The 16840-nt window shown below is 41.0% G+C and overlaps 1 protein-coding gene across 2 annotated transcripts in view; it reads left to right on the top strand.

Annotated features, from left to right (window-relative positions):
- The window catches only part of LOC125007280 (cadherin-22-like), a 150381-nt gene that overhangs the window by 98307 nt on the left and 35234 nt on the right, over nt 1–16840 (top strand). For both annotated transcript variants that reach the window (XM_047583997.1, XM_047583998.1), the window contains exons 5-9: nt 4664–4783; nt 8543–8710; nt 10318–10499; nt 11017–11273; nt 14647–14783. In XM_047583997.1, the coding sequence (XP_047439953.1) occupies nt 4664–4783; nt 8543–8710; nt 10318–10499; nt 11017–11273; nt 14647–14783 (864 nt within the window). The remainder of the gene's footprint in view (nt 1–4663; nt 4784–8542; nt 8711–10317; nt 10500–11016; nt 11274–14646; nt 14784–16840) is intronic.

Genomic DNA, 16840 nt, shown 5'->3' on the forward strand with positions numbered 1-16840 from the left:
ATCAGTGAGCATGTCGGGGAAGGGGAAAGGCCGAGTGGAAGATTGAGTCAGTATGCGAAGAGGTATGGAAGAAGGATATGACAACAGCAACACTATACATTCGCAATTGTAAGAATGATTAAAGAAGCTTTTATTTATTTATTTTTTATTCAAGGAGCAATCAGGCACAGAGCATGGATAATATCTGTGGTACATGAAACATTCTGATATAGGGTAAAGAAGAGATACAGGATGAAGTCAAATCAAACCATTTATCTATAAAGGCGCATACCTGTTTGAAATATAGACCTTTTATGCTTTTTGATCAAGAGGTGCCTTTCCTTATTTACACAGATACAAATGCTTGGAAATAATGAGAGGATAAGATTGGAAGTTGTCACGCCACAGTGATTCCTGGTGTCGTCCCCAAAACAAATAATGATCCCACCTATTAAAAAGGCACAAGTTCAAGGCCTAACTATGACCAGATTTACAGTGTCTGTCTTGGGAGATGAAAAATATCCCTAAATCCTTGTCGAGATCTCGAAGAGGATCAATGTAAGCAGACCATTGGCTTTCATGACATGGCAGATTTTTCTTCCCTTTATACTTCATTCTTTCTCGGGCCCCCTTCTCCCCGGCCCCGCTCTAGCCCACCTCTCCCCCGGGCCATTTATGTGGATGAGAGAGGAATGAATCACAGTAGAAGTAGTGAAGAAATAACTTTTCATGTGAAAACACCTCAGCTTTTATGGCTTTACTAAATGATCCATAATGCGGGCAGGGAGCACTCAGTCCTGCAGATTAAGGCGGGTCGGAGTAGGGAAAGAGGCTCAGTGCTGCAGCTGTTAGACCCCTCCACTGAAGCTCGCGCCCGTACGGCACCAGCTGAGATAGGCACAAATCTCTTTTACGAGGCTGCCTCTTAAATAGCTGTCAGTCTAGTGTCTCACACGTGGCACACTCCTCCAGCTCCCTTCACAGTAATTGAACCATCTCTCCCAGAGTGCTGAAATGGTGTGGGAAGCCATTCCGACAGCCTGTGTTGATACCATTAAACCAAACTCGTGCATAAATCTAACTATATAGCCATCGTCAACGCGCCCTCCACCGAATCTTCTACGCCCCAGAAACAATCCTCCTCTTTACCACATTTCATCTGATATGGTCCCGGGGTTTGTTTTCATCTCGATGCTACTGACATTATCCTTACCTTAACACGTATTGTGGTATCATCTTGAAACACCTGTTGCTGCTTTCACACTCCAAAGTTAGGACAATGTCAGAACCACCGTGTGCTCAAATAAGAAACAGCCTAGTAAATAGAAAAGAATAATTATTGTGACTGTAAGCTTATTTACTTAATTAGCTGTGAATCCCACCTACCCAGTGGGATTTTAAGTGCTTTAGAGTAGACAACAATAGAGTTATTGGAATAATAACTATTAAATAAAGATGAAAAATTACGTGCAGTAATTGACTGCCATTCAACCCCAATTACGGAGCCGTTCGGCGAGAGGATTATATAGCCGCAGCAATAAAATGTTGTAACCCTGTCTAGTCCTCCATGGTGAAGCGAATCAGTATGAGAAACACTGCTGCTCTAGTGAATGCTCCGACGAGCACCATTAAAACTGCAAAATTATCTTTCGTCGTCACATAGTAGCTTGATGCCGAAACTCAGTGCATTTGAGAATTGACATGTGAAAATTATCATGGTGCTGGCTTCTTTTATTTATTTATTTATTTTTTGTACTAATCTGTAAGTTAGACCTACAGTGTAAATACCGCCCTGCTGTCCGCATTAGCTTTGCCCTCGGCAAATGTGCCAAAGCCTCCGCATATTCATTTCTTCTGCTAGTGACACGATTGTCTCAGACTGGTGTCAAAATAAAGGAGCTCAAATTACTATGACCTTTCCTAATTTGACCAGATGTAGGTGGGAATGTGCCAACTGTGTTCTCTCTTTGAGAACACCCTGTTAGTGGGTGCTGTGTAGTGACTTCCAATCTTGCACAGCAAGGTGAGATAATCAGCCACTGGGTGTCAGCAAAATAATTTATTTTTCAAACATTAAACCTCCACTAAAAATGGTGTAAAAGAAGCGAGGCAGTAACACATGGAATAACTGAATGTGTCATTAAATTTTTTTATCAGCGGTGCCATTGTGTGTGGCTTCGGGAGGAATGCGATATAAAAAGTTTTGTAATATAACCAAACCAAACAAACTCATCCCAAACAAATGTGCCCATGCGGGGAGACAAACCTGTATATTTTGTTAATTAAAATTGTTATTGCTACGGTGCATGCCGTTTCATCTGAGAGCAACTTGTGTTTGAGGTTTTATTGTTGAGAGAAAAACAACTCTTTAGATAATGAATATCTGGAGCTTCTCTCCATTAGGCGGACACACTTGTCCCGTTACTGCTCCGTGCATTACATTTCAATCTGAGAAAGTCAATAATTTTTATTGAATTCCCACAAGTCCGTCAACCGTCGAATCTGCTTAAGTAACGCCACCCTAGCCAAAAGATACTGTAAGTAATGACTTCTCCCGCTGAAAACACTGATGCAATCCAGAGCTTTAATAACAACCCAAGTGCCAAACTCACTGCCTCACTTTTTTCTTTTTTCTTTTTTAATATAAACACAATAAAGAAGCATTTGCATTTATATAGTTCTTCCAAACCATCTGACGTTGCTGCCAGCCTGTATCCAGAAACAGCTGAGCGTCAACCTGATTGTTACCTGGGGAAAAATTAAGATAAGGGAGTAATCCCATGGATGAAAATGGCTTTGTTGGACTGGCAGCAGTGGGGCCAACTATGTAGGAAGAATTAACAAACCCCTGTCTGTTGCCAGTAATGAAAATGCCCAGCTTCTATACAGCGATAAGAATAATACCTTCAGTCATACCCAATTGGTCAGCAACATATCTTGATCTTCTGAGGATCAGGCTGTAATTTTTGCATAACCGTAATAGGTAATGACTATGATGCTACACAGAATGCGGATTAAATGCTTATCCCAACCAATTTGTTAATATGGAGTTCTTTGAATTCATGATTTAACCTGCTATGTGATCTTTTGATGTTACACATACTGTCTTATGTTATATAAGACTGATCTATTCATCTGCAGCCTTACTGTAATTTTTTCCTTTCCCTGTCTTTCTCTTATTATTATTATTATTATTATTATTATTATTATTATTATTATTATTATTATTATTATTATTATTATCAAAGTAGCACGTAGTTTCAGAATACATGCAGCACACCCTACTCTCATTTATTTCACTAATATTACAGACGAGAAGGGAGGCATAATAAGCTATCTATATTTTAGCATGCAAACCGTCCTGCTCCTATGGACTATACATGGAGCGCTATAGGTGACAGCGGCAGGAGAATGATCTGAGCCATTTGATTTAATGGCCGGGTGACTTTAATGATAATCCGCTGGCCACCCCCCACTACCATTCCCCCTAAGGAGTTCCACTGGATGACAGGAAACAAACAGTGCTCTGACACTTCCCGCTAATTAGCATCATTAGCATACGGTCATTATGTAGCTGGACAGTAGCATGACAGGGCTCTAAGAAAGGCTACAGTGGTGACCTTTAGTGGACAACACCAGCTGTCAGTAATTACCCATAGCGTTGGCTAGAGGGATGGAGACAAAGACTGACTGCTTGTCCTTGAGGACTTGTGGTGCCTTGGAACGTCTCCTTTCTTATCTTCCTTTTCCTGTAGGTGAATATATTTATAGAAAGAATAAAAAAAGAAATGTGCTCACATGCTAAGAGGCAAGCAAGCAGTTGTTTTATAACCCCTAAATGAAGAACCTTAAAGTTTTGGAGGCTTTAGGCTGAGCACACTAAACTGTGTGACTAAATGGAGAGATGCACCTTCATATTTGCTGCCAGAGGCTTGTGTATGCACGCAGCTGACAAATTTACCACACCGAGGTTGAAAATAATGACTTCAACGCTGTTGCTCTGCAAATCCCAATTTTCGGATTTCCTGTGGAAATTAATCTATTCTTTGTGTTCTCTGCGTTCTCGAGTGCCAGCAATCACGTAACGTAACTGTTTGTTGTAAATTTCTTTGGTTTCTAACAGTCTTTGAAGATGTGTGAGTGCAACTGCTGTACTGATACGAGGTAAAAAACCATTTGGAGCACTGGCGTAATGAAAAGGCAATTTGAAACATCAAAAATTTGTTTTGGAAACTATGTGCATAGGGGTGAAATAGCGACCTGGTGCAGTGGTACCCGAATGCATTAATCTCCCTCTCCAAACTATAATCCCAGACAAGTATGCATGAACGCACACGCAGGTGTGCGCACAACCTCGCTCACAAACTACCGTTGCTATACTTGTGAGTCCAAACATAACTATTATAACAACAAGACGCAGCCTATTTTCTGCTGCACAGTGACGACAAAGCATCCTACTTTTCTTTGCAAATGTCCTCAATTTCAAGGTCTGAATCTCACATTTGTCCTCACAGAACCAGGAAGAGTTTCACGCGAACGCATAAAAAAAAGCTACCCACATCATTGAGTCTAATTTAGTTTTACATTTTGCCATTGCTGCGCTTGTCTATAGTTCCTCCAGTCGTCTCCTGGCGTTGGAACGTTGTGTTCTCGCTTCTGACATTACCGTCCCTCTTTTCAACAGGAACGTCTGTTATGAACGTCACCGCATCAGACGCCGACGACCCTACATACGGCAGCAGCGCCAGAGTGGTGTACAGTGTGCTGGAAGGAGAAAAGTTCTTCACTGTCAACGGACACACAGGTGAGAGGACGCATGCAGCTCTCTCCCTGAACCTGTTGTTTGTTTAGTATTTTTCAAAGATTTTCTAAGGGCTCCGTCTTTTTGTGGCAGCAACATGAGCAGTATAAAGTTCAGAGGCCATAATTAACAGATCAATCCAAATTTGTGGCGAAAAAAACATAAAATCAATTGGCCAAAAAAACAAACTAATTTAAAAATTCTCAGCTAGAACCACTCAAAAGAGCACAGGCACGCTTTCTGGACTCAGCATAACACTATAGCGAGAAGGTTTTCAGAACTTTAAAGCCTTAGCTTCAAGACAAGAATAATAAAGAAGTGTAACCAGTCAAGTGTTGATGGAATCTGACCTCTATTTACGTTTCTACCTCACTGCACCAGAAGGGAATCTCCCCCAGCTATACACTGGAACATTGCCCATTTCCCTACAGGTATGGAGCTTATAGGAGCGCTGTGTCCTGACCCACAGTCTATCAGGAGTAGCTTAGCATCGGTGTTGCCTGCGAATGCCACCCCAGGGAAAAGGACTAAAGTTTTAATGATTCCTTTTTTGGTCTCCACCACTTTCATTTGGTCAGCCTGGGTGCCTGGATGATAAATGGCTCTGCCTTGGTGGGACTAGCCAGGAGACTTGGCTGGTTCATTCAAGCAACTGCTTCACGACCCCCATTCCACCCAGCCCCCTCTCCCCGTCTTGAAGGCAGACGGGCCAGCCTAATAGGTGCGAGTCAAGAAGGTCAAAATAAAGAGGAGACAAAACAGCTGCGAAACCTGCCTCATTAATATCACTCTCACTCACCTTGACAACCAACTCAATAGAAAGTCACTGTTTTTTTGTTTTTTTTTCTGTTGTTCTGCTAGTTTGTTGCAGCCATCCTGGAATTATCTGAATTTTGAATATTCCATTTTTCAATTTTATTTATATAACGTCAATAACAATTCAAATTGTCTCAAGAGGCCTTACAAAATCCGGCCTGAAACCTCGAGGAAGTCTGAAGGTGACAGTGGAAAGGAAAAACTCCCTTTTAACAGGAAGAAACCTTGAGCAGAATCCAGCTCATATGGAGGGACCCATCTGCCAAAGGCCGGCCAGATAGAGACAGAGAAGAGAGAGAGAAGAAAACAGCAGGAGCGATGAGATAAACAAACATCTGTCATAGATATAGTACAAATCGACTAAAGCCAACATTTAGAATCTGATGATGATACAGATACAAGACATAGTTGATAATGTTACATGATAGTTTGAGAATATAAGAGGTAGGCAGGCTGGAAAATATGTGTCAAAAGGATTATTTCACAAGGTCGTACACTCTTGTACTAACAGAATTATAAAGCAGTTGGAAACGCACGATATGCTGTGCAGTGCATACACTCTAGAAAATGATTCATGGAGTTAGTAAGTACAGCTAAAAATTAAGAGCTGCAATAAGAAGTTTGTTAGGTGTATACATTACACTGAGTTGCTAACTTAATTTAACATGTTGGTCTAACTGAAAAAAAATAAAATAGTCCCAACTCAAAAGTGCATGAACTTTCACCAGACGTCTCCACCTTAACCCAACATAGAGGTGTATTCAGCTAGCACAACTTAAAATGTATTCTTAATCAGACACACAAGTTATTGTTCTAAAAAAAATAAGGTAACAATTTGCATGAACATTTAAAGTTAAAGTTAAAGTTAAGTGCATTATATAAATAAGCTTATAGAGGACGAGGCAAATCGTGTTCCTTGTGCTTAGTTCAGTTGGCCTGACTAGACGTCTTTTGGGATGTGCTCCACACTAGCTAAGTTGAAATGTCTTAAAAATTGATGTAACAATTTGCATGGATATTTTTAACATTGAGCCACCACATCATTTGTTAAAGTGTAGAGAGCCTCTGACTCTGACATGTGTTGCAAAAGCACTTTTAGTCCGCGCTAACAGTAGTCCAGTTACTTCCTATCCTGGCTTGTACCAAAACACACCAGCCACAAATGAAGCCTCCGTATTTTCAAGGCTCAAAAGAACAAGAAAAGACGCAAAAAAATTATTCTGTGTACTTAGCTGTTGAAAGTGTAGAGGAGGTGAAGACGTTTCCGTCTATACCACAGCTGGATTCGTCCACAGCTGTGTCAGAGTGCCATGGCACCTCCCGTGAAAATGTGAGCGCGCCAGTGTACATGGATCATCGCTTTTCCAACACACAGTGGCAGAGGAAGTGACATGGGGCTAACACAAAATGCAAGTGCATACCTCAGACTGCCAAAACAGCCTCTTTTTTAATTTTTATATCAGCCATGACAGCCCCAATGGCAGGACAGGTGATTTTCTACGTATACTGTAGATTTTTATTCTATCACAAGATGGAAAAAACAACTGAGGTATGCAAAAAAAAGGAAACAAAAAAGATTGGAATGTCATAATTTATTTTATGCTAATGTAATGAATTGCTATACTGAAGCTCTATTTCACAGTTGGTATACACTGTCCTATTATCCAGTAAAACTGGTTAATGTCACCTCTACGTGCTACACATTTGAATATAGAGCCCGTAGACTCAACTGACTGCATTGATGGACATAAAGGTTCTGCTGGCGATGTTGGAGAGATGATGCTGTACGCTCATGCGCAGTATGGGACCTCGCTCTCGACAGCCGCCCTCATTTAGATGCATCTCCTCTAGCTTTTGTTGGACAAAAGAGGGACATTTAATCTGTGCCCCTCCTTAAGTCCACTGCTGCATGTACTGTATTTTAGAAACTCATAGAACACGGCCCAGGGCTATATGTGACTGGAATCTCACAGTGGGAACCTTTGGGAGTTAGACAGCGCACGAAGCCCAGGAAATGCATCAATAGAGTCTGATGTGGAAAATCCCAAGGGGTAAAGTGGAATTATATTACTACTACAGAGTTAAACAGCCAGCTATTGATACAGCTGCTGATGCTGGGCCAATAGGGGGGGACGTCTCTTTTAAACCAAGGAGGAGCATGCACTGGTTTGTGAGTGTGTGAGAAGGTTGTATAGAATAAAATAGAGACCGTGGTGCTGACTTCTTACGCAATTAAATAGAGCTGTGTAAACCTTGCTCATAATGTCACACAATAGAATATCCGAAAGCTACATCTAAAACAATATCATGTTGGCACTAGTCAAAGAGTCATAGAAAGGCGAAATACAGTATCTTGGTTATCAATTTTGTTTACATTTTATACCTGTTCCTTTAATTGGAGGACTTTGGGTTAAACCTATCAATGGTTTTAACTGACACTCAAATTCTGCACAACATGGATTCGGTAAAATTAAACCATTCCTTAGTTTTGCATCCCCCCTCTGCTCTTCCTTACTCCCTCTCAACATTATATGACTCATTCATTTTTCCTTGCTTTCTGGATTTCCGCCTCTCAGATAGGGAGTGCAGTCCTTCCCACCATGGAAGACTTGTAACGCTGTTCTGGGCAGCTGAGGCATGATTTCATTCCGACTCTATATATTATTCATTGTAATACAGCTGAGCCATAAAATGGTGTATGTGCAGAGGTGCAAATATGACACGATCTCTCCCATCCAGCCTGTCTGACGAGGAGAAATGGAATGTGCTGCACTTATGCCTCTATAATAAAGTGCTTAGCAAAAGCTGATATTTAAACCGAGTGAGGAAATATAGTTGGTTATTGCATGAGTGCCAACCACTAATGTAACCTCCACTGATCACACTTACAAACTCCTCTTCTCCTGCCTCACTCCTTCAAACTCACCTCCACCCCTCAATCATTAGGAATCATCATGACTGCGGTGGCAGATTTGGACCGCGAGACCCAGGATCGTTACGAGCTGGTCGTCAAGGCAACAGACATGGCAGGACAAATGGGTGGTCTCTCCGGCTCCACCACGGTGACCATTGTGATCACAGACGTTAATGACAACCCACCGCGCTTCCCGCAGAGTGAGTCTGTCCCACACGTTTTCTTACTTTAAACTGAAAATGAGATGCTGAGACAGGAGGTTGTGGGATTATTCATTTATTTATTTATTTGACGAAATTGAAAGACAAGACACAATATATGTTCCACCCTGCAGGCCACTGACACCATTAAGCGGTGGCACGAGCGGCCTGCCCGCAGTCCAAGTGAATCACCTAGATTAAATTTATGGGGCGGTGAAACCCGCAGCCCATACCGCAGTCTATCAAATGTGGAGAATTGATGCATTCCATTGCACATCTGATCATTATTATCAGGCAAGGCTCAAAAGAATACTAAACTAAAACGCGTGGTTGTACATTATGGCGGTGAGTTTTTGGGCTAAATGGCCTTTAGTGTGCATATCCTCCACGGGCAGTTTTAAAGCGTGCACTTAAATATACAATCCACCTCACATAACCACGTAAATACACTTACCGCAGTTGAACGATGCCTACTTTAAAGCAAACAGATAAAGAGCCTGGACATTACACATATTGCCGATTTGATTTATTGTAGCAACAAAAATGTACTTAGCGTATATTCATGGTTTTCCGCCTTTTTTAAAGACGTTTTTCTCCCACTACACATATTCCATATTATCATGATAAATGCTGGTCCAAAGTGAATAATAATTAGACATGGGATCTTGTTTCCTTTCACACACTTCAGTTAAAAAGTGAAAGGGAGTTAAACCGATACTGTATTGTGACTCGTTGGTTAAAGCCGGAGGTGCATCTGGAAGTCAATTGGAAGTCGGTTGATTGTACTTGATATGCCTCCATACACCTATACTTATTCTCTGCATAAATCCCTTTTTCATCACCGTAAATCGTATTTACTCAGTCAGAGGGATAAACCCTGCAGGATTATAGTCCCTCCACAGTAGGGTATTGGGGAAGTAGATTGTATTTGGAATGTATTTTCATAAATAAGATGCAAAGGAAGATGACATATACCATATGTAAGGATGTTTGCGAATAATTTCCCTCTGGGGGAACAATGTAGTTTAATCCTCTTTCTTTTGATCCAGTTTATAATAATGTCTGGCAGACTGCGTGCATTAATCTTTGTACAATAAAACTTTAGTTTAATGTCTGACAAGGAAAGTGAGTCTATATTTCATGCATGCCACTTCATTATTATTATTACTCATTACAACTTCAGTACAGGAAGAGTTGCTTATTGTTAAGTGTGACATTGATCAAACTGGACTGGAACAAGAGCATAATGTAAATTCAGCATGAAATCCAGTCGTTATGTAAATATGGTTCTATGTGATGTGAAGACTACCCCTTTCTATTCTTTCAACCTCATTTTCATCTAGTCCTTCCCGTCTTTACTTGCGCTATACGTCATTATTACCTCATCCCATTTCTTTCTTTGTTCTATCCATCTCTTCCAGCCCTAGCCTTAACTTCCCAGCCTCCTTTTCCACCTACGACCATCCATCCATCTTCTCTCGCCCTTCCTCTGGTGTTTTTTCTCCACTTCTCCGTGTCTTCTATCCCACTTTGGTGGTGACTCGTACGCCTACGCCTACACGTCGGTTTTAACTGCCTATATATTTTCCGTCCACTCTTCTCACCAGAGATGTACCAGTTTTCGGTGTGTGAGGGGGCTGCGGTGGGGACGCCAGTTGGACGTGTCATTGCCACAGACGCAGACATGGGAGAGAATACAGACATGAGCTATCTGATCAAAGAGGGAGGGGATCTCTTCAAGGTCACTACAGATGTAGAGACGCAGGATGCTGTTGTCTCCATCAAGAAGGTATTGTCAAAGCAAAGTGATGCTGTGATGCCTTCGGTTTTTTTTGTTAATGCAAAATTGATTTTAATCAGACAAAAACAACAACAACAAAAAAAAAAAAAAACAGGTCCCGCAACATTCAGATTCCCTTTTTCTTTTCTCAGCTGCATCACACAAACAAGCCACGTTCCACTGACATACACAGATGTCAAAATGAACACATTGCTGTTGTTGTGAATGGGGACTAATGGCTAAATGAACATGTTGATACTCAGCCAGGAGCAGTGTTTCGGTTCAATGGATAACGTGGCACCGCTCATCATTCCAGCTGCCAGTTGTGATAACATAGTCGTTAACTGGTGCTAATAATACGCCGGTACTGGTCTTGGCTGGAATCTGCCTTACATCAGTTTATGCCAATTCATCAGTATTGTAATTAAGTCTCCAGCCGTCAGTGTTGTACTGAGCACCATGTCAATATGCATGGCTGCTAACTGGGAATGAAATTCATTTAAAATCTCGTTTTCTTGCCTTTCAGCCATTGGACTTCGAGAGCAAGCGGACGCACAATGTCGTGGTGGAGGCAGTGAATAAGCACGTCGACCCTCGCTTTGAGGACTTGGGTACGTTCCGAGACCAGACCATTGTCCGGGTGAGCGTGACAGACATCGACGAGCCACCCATATTTCAACCAGCAGATGGCACAATCATGGAAGTCCAGGAGGATGCCAAAGTGGGGACGGTGGTCGGCGTCGTCACTGCCAGGGACCCAGATGTGAAGAATAAACCAGTGAGGTATGGAGGAGTAGTAGAAGTACTTAGAGTCAGGATATAAGGCTAATTTGAAGCAACTGGTGCAAGCAACTCGTGAGAAAAAAAGCTAGGGTTAACTTCTAATTAATTAAACTATTGCAACAATAAAGGAAGTTTACCTTAACACGGTTTATACCTCTACAGTCCCCTGGGGGCACCAGAGGACTTCAGGGTAGGGGCGGCGCGTCAAAAAGTAAACCTAAAAAAGATAAAGATAAAACCCGGACACACAAACACAACAAGAGGATTTTATAAGCTCAAAGCTTGAATTGTGCAACCTGTCAATTATCCACACTGGGAAGCAAATACCAGCTACCAATTCTACAGCTGGTAGCTGAGGTTGTGTCATGTGTGATTTGGTTTGATAATAACATTAAATTTGTGCTGGATAAAATATTTTTCCACTATGTTAACAATGTGCACATAAAAGCAGACAAAGTCGTGTAGATAAAATTAAAGCAGTGTATAGCAGATAACACAGGTGCATAATTTCATTTTTGCAACAGTAGGCAGCCTGATAAAACATTTCAACCAAAACATTGGCAATAAAACATTGGCCGTGGAGTGAAAGCCTCCCTGGAAAATATAAATGACATTAGAATGCAAACTTTTACCTCAGTATGTGTGGCTTTGACAAGACAGCGAGACACTGCAATACGGGTAATCATTCCACCAGCCCACTATCAGGCTCTGCACCTACTATATTACATACATACATTTTTATCGGAACAAAATTCACACCATGAAAAATGGAACTTTGAGAACTATAGCTCACTGGTTGTGAGTAGATACACATGCAGCTAATGGCCTTAAGAGTGAGCTCTTGTTTTTAACAATTCCTCTTGAAGATGGAGTAGAAGCTCAAGCTGCTCTGCTACTTGTACAATCAGTGAAGGTGTAAGTACGTGCATATTTTCCTCTCAGATCACTGTGTGTGCTAATACAATATCATGGCGTAATCTCTGTGTCGAGGCCTTTTTTTACTTGACAGGTCCTCAGAACAGCAAATGAAAAGTGGGAGGGAATGTAGATAAGGGCTACAGTCTCACTGACAGAGTATACATCGACTCAGGCGGAGCCCTGTGCAAATTACCTCGATTAAAAATGCATGAGACTCACAGTTCCAGGTATAACAAAGTGCAATGCACTGGCTGCGCTGACGCTCACCGGTTTCCTGGAAGACCTCAGCTGAACGAATGTATGTGCTACGTGTGTCAGCATGTGAGTATGTCTTTGCATTTATGTGGATGCACGTGGTGGTGTAACTGAATGGGTTTGTGGCGTAAATGTACACATGCATCTAAAGACCTGACCGCCTAGACCACATTAGCGGAAGCAACGTTCACTGCACTACAGTGAAAAGAAGCAGCAGGAGTGAAAAGTGATTAGGCGCATTTGCTTACATACGAGATGTGGTATTCAAACAATCTGACTACTGCTGGTTCGACTTACTGTTCATAGGCCGAGTGTCGTAAAAGTTAGTGTTTGCATTCCAGAAAGAAATACTTCATAGCATTTATCTGAATGTTCTCATCAGTAGGGTTGAGTAACAGATTCAAAACAAATGCAAAAAAAATGTTTAGCGCATGTATACAAGGCTGAGACCAACAGTTCTTTTTCCAAGTGGCTGAGTACTTGTCTTAATTTGATTAGTCTTTTATTCATACATTTTCTCAAAATTTACTGCATTCTCCCACCAATGGATTGTGCTGATTGAAACCGAAGTTGTTCAGTTTTATAGGTCTGTATGCACAAAAAAGAAAATACGACTCCCAAACAATGGCCACCAACCAAGAATCAGACAAAACTCACTGTAGTTGTCCAAAATAAGCGGAGGTTAGAAGCCCCTAGAACATTTTATTTGTGTACAGAACAATATTTTCAGATCTCAGTTAAAATAATTTCCACGTTTTTGACGAATCGGATTCATCCTTTCTTCACATTGAAGCTGAGGTTGTCAAATTTCTGAATGAGTGTAAAAGCTGTGACGCACCCATGTATTTACATTGCCCATTATGTTGACGTGATGTTGCATCCCGAATGCATGAACGGCCTACAATTTGCTAGGCATAAACGAATTACATAACGTAAGTAATAATATCCAATAATACAGGCATGCGGAAAACTGTGTTGCAAGCAGTAAACTGTTCGTGTTTCACTGAAAGCTTGATCAAAATGGGCCGCTCTCTCCAAATAAGTTTCTTTTTTTTTTAAAGTAATAATAGTGGTTGTAAGTAATTAAAAGATGAAATAAATTAAAACAAAGAATGGTGCAGCACAATTCTGTGCCAAGTAAAGATGAACATTTCTGCAATAGAGTCAGGTATGAATGTGATCCAGCCAAACCACTTAGATGGGATGTTAATTATAGATTTAACAGGGTTAACCACTGAAAGACACCTACACATGCACTCCATGTAGGCTGCTCACTTAGTGCTATTGTGTGACTTTGGTTCGGTGTTTTTAACACAGAGTGGTTCACTGCCATGTGTCCTTTATAAAAGAGAAGCAGAAAGCAACATGTATTTTAGCCATGGGTTATTTTTGGGCCAAACATTGAGTTGTACGAAGAGGAATGAACTGAAGAAAGATAATTGTCTGTCTGGCGTTAATCATCAGAATCCGTTGAATGAAATACAACCAAAATGCAATTTTTCACCCACTCTATTTTATAAATGAATGCATGATTAAAATCCAGTTTCCTCCATGCTTTCTTTTCTATAGTAGACCAGTTGGGCTCCTGTTGTATAATTGTTCATCTACGACATCATTCACTCGAAACCTAAAGAATGCTGGCTCACCGTGTTGTCGAAGAGGCCTTAAGAGCCGATAATGCCAGGGTTTTTTATGCTTTATGTGGGCGCGAGAGAGGCGCCAGTGTGTGTGTGTGTGTGCGCGCTTGTGTGTGTTGGGGGAAAGAAATGAAGAAAAAAACAAGCAAAAAACAACACTTTCAGCAGATTTTTGTTGACTCACCGATCTTTTGAGAGCCCCAAGTACCCCAAAGAAAGAAAGTTGTTTTTCTAGAGTGCACAATGAAAATTTAATGCTTATGTTTTTATCTTCAGTAAGCAAAGAAAGAGTCACTATATGGCCATATGCAGCGAGTGGACACGGCTCTATTATGGTCACAAGGACAGCGGAAGAGTCCTGTATATGCTTTTTCAGCTCCGGTTCTGTCTGTAGAGATGTATTATCATAGTTAATGTTGCTAAATGTTCACTCTCCATGTTCCTGTTCAAGCTAACAAACACTACATTGTGTTTATTAGGGTTAAAATGACTTTTTCCGCTTTCTCCACATTTACTGTTTCTTGCTTTCTCTCCGTCTTACTTATTTCTGTTTGGTGTCACAGGTTCTCCATCGATCGGACCACAGACCAGGAGATGATCTTCCATATTGATCCCGATTCAGGTGCCATCACACTGGGGAAGATTTTGGACAGAGAGACGGCAGGCTGGCACAATATTACCGTGACGGCTGTAGAAGCAGGTACAGTACATTGCTTCCTGTTTCGAATTGAGCTTGTGACACACTCAGGGTTTGTGCATCTTCTCGGCGCTGGGAAGAGTGCGATATTATTATTTAGTGACTTTTTCAACTTGCGCAAACTTAAAATATCTTCTGAACAACTTCTGAAACGTGCTCTATGTACCCTGTAAATTTGAATAATGATCTACACGAGCTGCTGTCTGAATAAAAATGAGATGTTTTAATGGTTTGTTTTGACATTTGCTTTTGACACATGAATCGTGACATGACAAAACAAAGCCTTCAGGAAACAAGCCTTTATGATAAGACAAATATAATGGCAAGGAAATGAACAATTCGATGCATCATTTTTATAATGGTTCACAACTACAATTAATGCAGCCTTCATAGGCGCATGTTATTCTGTTCTTCACGTCATCATCATCATCATCGCATTAAAAACGAAGGCAAAAACAGAGCTTTGATAAGTGTTTTGGCAAAAGAGGGGTTGAAAGTTTTCTCACGCTCATGCATTTAGGCCAGTTGCCCAACGATTCAGCTAAAACGGACAAAAACTGAATGTGTTTGAGAACATAAAAGCCTTTTTTTTTCAAACAAATCCCATATAACTTTGTCGTTAGAGCACAAGGTGCACAAGTGTCAACTCCTATTATTGTTAAATACCACTTAAACAGCAGGAATTTGTGTGAGACAGAATTTATCGCCAACTTTCAAGTGACGTTCTCTGCATTGATGAGCTGATTATAGTGTTTACGAGGTTAATTAACTTTTATGGCATCATAAGTAACAGTTTTAATTTGTCAATCCTTAACAATTCTTCCAATCTAGGGGCCGTCAGACCTTTGACCTGGTTTTCAGAGTCTGTGTTCCTGTTTTAAATTTTGTCTTTGTCAACAGCAATTTTCTTTGAACAGATATAGCTTTACTATTATACTGAGAGGCTCCTCAAGGAAAACTGGGACATCACATCAGTGGCTTGTAGCCAACTATGTACTCGTCGCGTCTTTTTGTGGGTGGGGTGGGGTGGGGGGGTCTAGACATCGTTTTATCGTTTGTCTTTTGAACAGACGAACACAAAAAAATGTAAGAAAGAGCTTCCTTTTTTTTCATCTCATCGCGTCCTTTTGTCATACGAAAGAAAATAAAGATTGTAATAACTCGGGGAAGCCGGGAAGTTATTACTATACCATTACAAGTAAACTTGAGGAAGGAGGAGGCCTGCTGTTCCTCACTTTTTCAATCGTATACAGATGAAGTGATTCTGGGATTGCAGTGAAAGCAGACGAGATTGGATTCTGCATCTAACTGGTATTCACCGCTGCACACAAAAGGAGGAAGAAAACAATGGCATAAACAAAGCTGATTTTAAAATGTCTTCATATTTGTTCTTCTCATATTTCCCCAGACTGTGATTACTACAATAATCAATGTAGCCTAAACTGAATAGTAAGCAGTGTTGCTCAACACGAACATTAAGACAAAATTAGAATTTCTGTGTCTTCCCAGAGCAATTTGGTCCCTTTTGTGCTCTGGCTCTTTGTGCTTGGCATTATGTCACTTGCACTTTTTAAATGTTATTTGAACATTTAAAGCGGGCCTACACCTTTCAGTATCGGACAGAAACGCATGCCTGCACTTGAAAGATAAAGCCTCTCTCACTGGCACGCGCAGAAACATCTGCACAGACGGAGTCAGTGGTCAGTGCCATCAGAATTCCCATCCAGAGTGTTTCTTTATCGCCCGTTAGCTCACGCAGTCCTGAGAGCTGCAGATGCACAGGCTGGAGAAATAAATAAAAGGAAAAGTGGAGAGCAAAAGAGAAAAAAAAAAAAAACGTCACGGGAGAGGCAGAGCGTATGAAGCAGCTAGCTGGAGGATTTTACAGAAGGACTTATTTTCTTCGTAATGATTTTGTTCTTTTTTTTTTTTTTTGGGTTTTGGCCCTCGGCTCATTAAAGCCAGAGGGTCACTGGGTCAACCTGTCAGACGACACTGTTAGAACTAGAACTTTGTGGCACAGCCCTTAATTATCCCAGTCCATTACTGACCCCTGAACT

The sequence above is a fragment of the Mugil cephalus genome, chromosome 4, assembly GCF_022458985.1.
Source record: "Mugil cephalus isolate CIBA_MC_2020 chromosome 4, CIBA_Mcephalus_1.1, whole genome shotgun sequence".
NCBI classification, from domain to species: domain Eukaryota; kingdom Metazoa; phylum Chordata; class Actinopteri; order Mugiliformes; family Mugilidae; genus Mugil; species Mugil cephalus.